This window comes from Colobus angolensis, unplaced genomic scaffold, assembly GCF_000951035.1.
Source record: "Colobus angolensis palliatus isolate OR3802 unplaced genomic scaffold, Cang.pa_1.0 Scaffold58, whole genome shotgun sequence".
Taxonomy (NCBI): domain Eukaryota; kingdom Metazoa; phylum Chordata; class Mammalia; order Primates; family Cercopithecidae; genus Colobus; species Colobus angolensis.
Window position 1 is genome coordinate 12,825,848 of NW_012119376.1, and position 9,211 is coordinate 12,835,058.

Sequence of the window (9,211 nt, forward strand, 5' to 3'; positions counted from 1 at the left end):
TCAGTTCAAAATGCAGAAATCACCGGTCTTCTGTGTCCTTCGCGCTGGGAGTTGGAGACTGGAGCTGTTCCTATTCGGCCATCTTGCTCCGCCCCCGACTGCCTGCATTTTTGACCAAAGAACTGTAGCATCAGGTTTGGTAAGGGAACCAGTGCCTCTGTTAGAGTCAAGGGAAAGCTGGGGAAGTGGAGTTAGAGCATCAAAGAAGGGGTCACTAAGCCAACTTCCTGAAGATCAACATGAGGAAGCAAGTTTAAGCAAGTACTTTTACCCACTGAAGTGAAATTGCAAAGACAGGGCATGTGGCAAATTCTGTGGTAAGCTGTTGCCGCTGGGTAGCTACTGTTCTGTGTCCTTACCCAGGAATTCAGTGGTAGACCTGAGACCACTGTTGCTCAGCAATGTCAGCAGAGAGGAAGAAGAGCTGGGTGCAGAGTGGAGCTAGGTCAAGGGTAACTTATAAATAAGAAGTTTAACTGGCTCAAAGTTCTGCAGGCTGTACAGGAAGAATGGCTGGGGAGGCCTCAGGGAACTTACAATTATGGCAGAAGGCAAAGGGAAAGCAGGCACATCTTACACGGCTGAAGCGGGAGGAAGAGGCAGGAGGGAGGTGCTACACACTTGTAAACAACCAGATCTCGTGATAACTCACACACTATCAAGAGAATAGCACCAAAGGGAAAATCTACCCCCATGATCCAATCACCTCCCACCAGGCCTCATCTCCAACACTGAGGATTACAATTTGACATGAGATTTATATGGGGACACAGACCCAAATCATATCAGACAGATTTTGAGGAATCAAGAATTACTCTGTCCTATGTGCTCTCAAAGGCAGGTAAAGACTGTCCATAGACAACATGCTATAACAAGAGAATCTCTGAACCTGAGTAAGGATTGCCAGTTTGAGCTTGTACTAAGAACACTTCCATCTGGCTTCATAATTTCAGGTTATCATAATTAACACACTCATTAAAATTGATTTTGTTAAAGTTGGCAGTAATTTGAAAACAAATTTGGTTTCTAGAATTTGATAGCAACACTCCAGACCATAAATGAGAATTAAGTAATAATCTCTAAATATTCCATGAAACATTTTCAATCCTTATGAAAAAAAATTTCTCAAATATGCATAGGTGTATTCAAAATTAGAAGGAGCTAGGTTATCTAGATAATTTTTAGTCTAGAGTACTACTCTGGTAGATTCCATGCACAGCTAACAGTACAAAGACTATATTGTCACTGGCTAGGAGACCTGGGACAAAGTTTAATATCCGAGCACAACCATGACCCATTTTTTTTCCTTGGAGTAAAAATATAGATTTTTTTCCCCTTTGGTAAAAGTTACGCATGCTTATTACAAAGAATAAAATGAAACTTCAAGTACTCCAGAAAAGTACAATGAAGGAAGTCATTCCAAAACCAACCAGAGACCCACTGTCAACTCTCTCCTTGTATACATGGACCCACAGGGATCGATTTTGCTAATTTTGTTTTCTGTCTTTTGGTATCTGTTGATTTTATTCAGGAAAATGTCATGAATATATTGGCCAATAGCAATAGAACTATATCATTAATTTTAATGACTGCAAAAGATCTTATTGCATGAATTGTACTATAGTTACTATAGTTTGTTTAGTCCATCCCCTACTGGAGAACATTCAGGTTGTTTCCATTTTTTACTACTATTAATAATGCTTCACAGAATATCCTTTAGCATGCATAGTTTATCTTGTGTGACCATCTCCCTGGGACATATTCCTTGAATTGGTACTGTTGTTTCCAAGGATTCATTGTAACTATAAGAGATATGTTATTTCCGCTTCCACCCCCTGTTCCAAAAGGATTTAAGAATGGCTTACATGAATGTATACAAGAAAAAGAGACTTTTTTTACTAGATTATTTTTTTAAGTATGTTTATAAAAAAATGAAAACAGAACAAAGTGGGAAATGAGACTAGGAAAGGCAATATGAGGACACTGTAACCAATAATGGTTCAAGGCTGTAAGACTCAGTCAAATGCAGTTGGAGATTAATTCCAGCCTCTTGACCCCTGGGCCTATGTTCTTCTTGTGAGTCTCATGATCATCCTCTCTGTGCTTCCTCCCTGCTCCTCTGAAACCAATTCCTGGATCCCATTGCTCTTGTGCTACCTCTGGGGGCCACAGGCCCTTCTGTCCAATAAAACCTCTCCTAGAGCAGCAACATAACTTCTTTTAATTTTACTGTAAATTGACACATAATTGTACATATGAATGGGGTACATGCATACACTGTGTAATGACCAAATTAAGATATTTAGCATATTCATCACTTCAAACATTTATCCTTCCTTTGTGGTGAGAACATTCAAAGTCCTCTCTTCTAGTTGTTTTGAACATACAATACAATATTGTTAACTATAGTCACCCCACTGTGAAACAGAACACCAGAACTTATTTCTCCTAACTGCAACATAGTACCTATTTACCAATTTCTCCTTACCATCCACTCCTCCCTACCCTCCCCAGCCTCTGGTAACCGCTATTCTATTCTGTACTTCCAGTAGATCAGCTTTTTTGGATTCCACCATGAGTAAGACTGTAATATTTGTCTTTCTGTGACTGGCTTGTTTCACTTAACATAATGGCCTCCAGGTTTATCCATGTTGCTACAATTAATAGAATTTCATTCTTTTTTATGGCTGTTTAGTATTCAATTGTGTGTATGTACCTTTTTTTTAAATCCATTCATCCATATATGAACACTTAGGTTGATTCCATAGTTTGGCTATTGTGAATAGTGCTGCAATAAATACGGGAGTGCAGATATCTCTTCAACATACGGACTTAATTTCCTTTGGATAAATATCCAGTAGTGTCATTGCTAGATCAGATAGCAGTTCTATTTTAAATTTTATGAGGTACTTTCATACTGTTATCCACAATGGCTATATTAATTTATATGCACACCCAACAGTATATAAATATTCCCATTTCTCCACATCCATACCAGCATTTTTTATAATAGCTATGCTAATTGGGACAAAGTGATATCTCACTGTGATTTTGATATGCATGTCCCTGATAATTAGTCAGCAGTCCCCAGCCTTTTTGTCACCAGGGACCAGTTTTGTGGCAGAAAATTTTTCCACAAATGGAGTTGTGGAGACGATGGTTTGAAGATGAAACTGCTCCACCTCAAATCATCAGGCATTAGTTAGATTCTCATAAGGAGCACGTAACCTTGATCGCTTGCATGCACAGTTTACAATAGGATTTGTGCTCCTTTGAGAATCTAATGCTGCTGCTGATCTGAGAGGAGGCAGGGCTCAGGTGGTAATGCTCGCTTGCCACTGCTCACCTCCTGCTGGGTGGCCCAGTTCCTAACAGGCCACAAACGAGTACCATTACTGGTGCCATTATAAGATATATGTTACTTCTACCTCCATTCCTCACTCCAAAACAATTTTGGAACCCTGGTCCATGGCCCAGGGATTAGGAACTGGTACCAGTCTGTGGCCCAGGAATTGAGGACCTCTGAATTAGTGATGCTGAGCATTTTTTAATATATCTATTGGCCATTTGTATGTCTTCGATGTTTTTCTTTAGAAATGTCTGTTTCAGTCTTTTGCCCATTTCTTAATTGGATTATTTGCTTTTTCTGCTATTGAGCCGCTTAAGTTCCTTAACTCTTTTCACATGTAGAGTTTGCAAGTATTTTCTCCTATTCTGCAGGTCGTCTCTTCACTCTGTTGCTTGCTCTCTTTGTTGCACAGGAGCTTTGTAGTTTGATCCAATCCCATTTGTCTAGGTTTGCTTTTGTTGTCTGTGCTTTTGAGTTCTTACCTAAAAAAATTTTGGTCAGGCCAATGTCATCAAGTGTTTCCCCTATGTTGTAGCTCCAGGTCTTACATATATTAATTCATTTTGAGTTGATTTTTGTATATCGTGACATATAGGGGTCTAATTCCACTTTTCTGCAAGTGGATATTTCATTTTCCCAGTACCATTTATTGAAAGGATCTTCCTTTTCCTAATGTGTGTTCTTAACTGTCAAAAATCAGTTAGCTGTAAGTACATAGATAAAAGCAGTTGGCTGTAAGTACATAGATTTACTTCTGTGTTCTGTATTATTTTGCACTGGTACATACATCTATTTTTATACCAATAGCATACTGTTTGGGTTATAATAGCTTTGTAATATACTTTGAAGTCAGGTAATATGATGTCTCCAGCTTTGTTCTGTTTGCTCAAGATTGCTTTGGTTATTCACGGTCTTTCGTGGTTCCATATTAATTTTAGGATTATTTTTCTATTTATGTCAGAAATGTTACTGTATTTTAATAAGGTTGTATTGAATTTGTAGATTACTTTGGGTAGTATGAACATTTTAACGATATTAATTATTCTAATTCGTGAACATAGAATATATTTCCACTTATCTGTGTCCTCTGAAATTTCTTTCAGCAGTGTTTTATAGTTTTCATTGCAGATATCTTTCACCTCTTTGGTTAAATGTATTCCTAGGTATTTCATTTTTTGTAGCTATTGTAAGTAGGATTGTTTTCTTGATTTTCTTTTTCAGATAGTTTGCTATTAGTATATAGAAACACTGATTTTTATGTGTTGATTTTGTATCCTGCAACTTCACTGAATTTATTTATTAGTTCTAACAGTTTTTTGGTGGAATCTTTCAGGTTTTCTATTAATATATATATACACACACACACATATATATATATATATGATCATGTAATAACAGTACAACTTCTAAATTGGGTTGCTCCCCATGTCTCATAGCAGATTTAGTACCTGAGTATTAGGAGAAAAGCTGCTGATAAAAGTCACACAATGTGAGTGATCTATTCATAGCATTCCTACAATGTTAGTTTGTTCAGGGACTAATCAATTACATTGAATTTGTTTTTCTTGTGACTAACAATAACCTTAATATAATAATAACTAATAATAACACACCCAGGAACTGTGATAGGTATCAGGCTGTATTGGTAAATAAGACATAGTACATCCTCTCATGAAGGTTATACTGGATGGGGGACCTGAAGTAAATGCTAATCTGTAACCCAGTGTCTTAAGGGTGCTGTAAAAGAAGAAAGTACGGAGTATTTACAAAGCATGTGAGTGGGACACATAGTATGGTCTTTGGGAACTGGGCACTAGTTATTTCAACATGTGAGTACAGTGCAGAGGAGGCTACACAGGATGCAGTGGGGAGATTTAAAAGAAATCAAAACGTTCCTCTATTCAAGACCTTTAGCAGCTTGCTGCAACATTAGTGAATCCCCAAGGTAGGCGAGAAACTTTAGAAGATCCAGAATCCAGTTACTTTTGCCTGTGATTGTTATGTAATGGAATGTATTTCTAAAAGTCAGTGGAAGAAGGGATAAGAGCCCTAACTTGGGAAGGTTAAGAGTTATATGCACTAGATATCCATTGAAACTCCTGTCTGCCCAACTCAACTTTCTACATGCCAGAGGCTACACTTTATGAATTTCAACTCATTAATATTCACCACAAAATTGTGACATAGATAATGTATTATATTCAATTAATAGATGAGAAAACTGGACACAGTGGCATTAAGTAATCTGAGACATAGAGATCATACTAGAAACAGTCTATAAAATTCTGCATTTTCAAATACAATTGTGTTACATTTTAGTAGGTTTGATGTAATCTATCCCAGAACTGAAAACCTTTCTCTGTTTCTTCTTCAGTCCTATTCCAGCTACAAGACATTTGTTTGTATTTTTCACAAGTTCTTGGTCAAATTAAATATAAGTTCATAGGACTCCTTAGCCAATTATATATGCATTATGACTTTTAAGCTAAAGGACTTTCAAGGTACATAGTAATGCAATATTCTTTCTTGGTCTGACTAAGTTCTGGAGCCAGAAACTTATTTCCACACATATGAAGCTGGGATAAGGCAAGGTTCCAGTGGTCACCAGGCCAAAGGAGCTTTGCCTTGGAAAACACTGGGTTTAGCCATGGATTTGTAGAGAAAGGAGAGGTGCATACCAGCCTCCTTCCTTCTTTATAACCTGACCCACCTCCTCTTCCAGGCCTCTCTGGTAGATGTAATTTGGTGTCATCTCTAGAATTCTGTCATTTTTACAACTTTAGTTTGACTGATACTGTGAAGTGGTTTCTCTGTAACCATAAAGAGGCATACCAACTTCTAAGATATCAAGAGGCAGAGAGCAGAATATGATTCAACAAGTTATTTTCCTTGATAACATCCCTGTGAAATCAAGTTACACAGGTATAATTGTACATAATCTTACCAATGGGGAAACAGAGGGAGAGGTTAGGTGACGGCACAGGAAAGGATGAAACAGTAATTTAACTATTCTTTTTCCAAGTAAACTGTTTCATCTACCATGCTTTCTTTCACCATCACAAAATATAGTGCTCAAAAAACACATAATAATGAATCCTGTGTGGAAGTCACAAACCACCCCTTGATGAACCAAAAAACTCATGATCAATTATTCTCAGCGATTTCTCATGTTGAGAGAAATATGCACAAATAACCCTAAAGCTGAAGAGAAACAAGGAAGTCACTAAAAATGAAATTAGAGAATATATAGCAGCCATCAGCAGACAAGAATACCTTCAAAACATCCCAGAACTGAAGAACTAAAAAAGAATATATACATCCAGTGTCTTTAAATTTTATCTGTAATTAATTGTCAGGGTAAGTGATTCTGTACTGAGGAGGAACCTTAAACAACTGAGACTTGTGAATAGTGCAAACTAGGTCCCCTGGTGCCTCTTCACAGCTTATTTGTATCATAGCACATGGAGGAGTAGTTTCTATTGAGAGTATAAAATCATTAACTGATTGCACATCTGTCATTGTGGCCAACAGAAGAGTACTCTACCATTCCCTATGTCCACCTGCTCCAAGAAACATTTCTTCCCAGCAAGGGATTCTGATTCCTACCTGTGTAAGTAGCTTAGAAACCCTGAATTCAATATGTTAGGACTTGGTGGATAGTTCACAGACTTAAGCTGTTAAACAGATAAAATCATTTTGCCTATCAAATAGTTCTACCAAGATGTGTAAACACTTTGTACTATCATCATAAAATGTGCAGCATTTAAAACTAAAATGGAGCAATTTTTTACTCTTTTAATTATTAGTATTTGCATGCTGAATTCTTCTCTTGGGAACAGTTGACATGTAGCTAAAAAGCCTAATCTGCTGATTTTATTGTCAATGTGTGTAATTCTTAAAGAGGGAAACTAGAACTTACACTTTGTCCAAGGAATAATTTAACAAGAATTAATTGGTCACTTGATTCAGATCATTGCTTTAAATGTCACTTCACATTTGACAAAAAGTACCTTATCAAAATGCAAGAGACACTCTCTATAATTTAATACTACCTACTGATATAATCAAAGTTTCTTTGAGGAAACATTCAGTTTACATTCTTCTTTTCTTTCTTTAAGATGACTATCTACACTCTTTTTAAACTACCTAGTCGTATAAACTAGGGCTAGCAGAAATAACTCTCATGAAACCTTGAATACCATGCTGCATTTGATTTTCAGGGCACAGTTGATTCAGTACCCAGGGACGTGCACTAGGTTCCAAATTGTACTTTAGTTTCCTCCTCTTCATTTCACTTTGTGATTATTTAGCAGACAGATTTTATTTTATTTTATTTTATTTTTTTGTCCCCTAGTGGAGAAGGTGGCCAGCTCTCAGACAGGAAGAGTAGAAGCCATAAATGAGAGCTGTCTTTATCCAAGGTGCTGAAGAGCACCCTGCGGCTTTCTGCTACCAGGTGAATGGGTCTTGCCCCAGGACAGTACATACTCTGGGCATCCAGTTGGTCATCTACCTGGCCTGTGCAGCAGGCATGCTGACTATCGTGCTAGGGAATTTATTTGTAGCATTTGCTGTGTCTTACTTCAAAGCGCTTCACACACCCACCAACTTCTTGCTGCTCTCCCTGGCCCTGGCTGACATGTTTCTGGGTCTGCTCGTGCTGCCCCTCAGCACCATTCGCTCAGTGGAGAGCTGCTGGTTCTTCGGGGACTTCCTCTGCCGCCTGCACACTTACCTGGACACCCTCTTCTGCCTCACCTCCATCTTCCATCTATGTTTCATTTCCATTGACCGCCACTGTGCCATCTGTGACCCCCTGCTCTATCCCTCCAAGTTCACAGTGAGGGTGGCCCTCTGGTACGTCCTAGCAGGATGGGGGGTGCCCGCAACATACACTGCCTTCTTCCTCTACACAGACGTGGTAGAGACAAGGCTCAGGCAGTGGCTGGAAGAGACGCCTTGTGTGGGCAGTTGCCAGCTGCTGCTCAATAAATTTTGGGGCTGGTTAAACTTCCCTTTGTTCTTTGTCCCCTGCCTCATTATGATAAGCTCGTATGTGAAGATCTTTGTGGTTGCTACCAGGCAGGCTCAGCAGATTACTACATTGAGCAATAGCCTGGCTGGGGCTGCCAAGCATGAGAGAAAAGCTGCCAAGACCCTGGGCATTGCTGTGGGCATATACCTCTTGTGCTGGCTGCCCTTCACCATAGACACGATGGTCGACAGCCTCCTTCACTTTATCACACCCCCACTGGTCTTTGACATCTTTATCTGGTTTGCTTACTTCAACTCAGCCTGCAACCCCATCATCTATGTCTTTTCCTACCGGTGGTTTCGGAAGGCACTGAAACTCACGCTGAGTCAGAAGATCTTCTCACGGCAGACACGCACTGTTGATTTGTACCAAGAATGATTCCTTCTACTAAATGCAGGCAAGGAGTAGAACCTCACAGGAAGGATGAGCGGCACTGTGACCGTGGGCTGTGTGGTGTTGGGTTTGTGGGCATGCTTCCAGGACAGCATGGGTTAAGTAGAAGAGAAAGACAAGCTCCTTAATTTGGAAAAGGGTAAGCACTCCCCTCATTCGATGGTATTATAGTACGTTGGAGGAAAAGGAGAGCAAGAAATCATCTTAATATCCACTGGATAAGCCTGAACACTGTGCACGTATTTGGTTCCTCATTCATTGCTTCCTTGAAACAACTAAGATGCAATGATGGAAGGAACAGAGCACTGAGGTCTGCCTTTCTGAGTTCTCACACTGGTTCTGCCACACGGAGCAGTCAGGAGAGATATCAACGATCTTTGAATCCTCCCTCCTCCCACTACAGAGTTTCTTCAACTAAAATTAGGTGTTTGTAC

General features: G+C 39.2%; 1 protein-coding gene across 1 annotated transcript; it reads left to right on the plus strand.

The window, feature by feature from the left end:
* Positions 1-7,707: 7,707 nt before the first annotated feature.
* On the plus strand, positions 7,708-8,837 carry TAAR5 (trace amine associated receptor 5). Its single transcript, XM_011962152.1, has one exon. It carries the CDS (start codon positions 7,749-7,751, stop codon positions 8,760-8,762), a length of 1,014 nt encoding a protein of 337 aa, XP_011817542.1. The 5' UTR covers positions 7,708-7,748; the 3' UTR covers positions 8,763-8,837.
* The last annotated feature ends 374 nt before the right edge of the window (positions 8,838-9,211 follow it).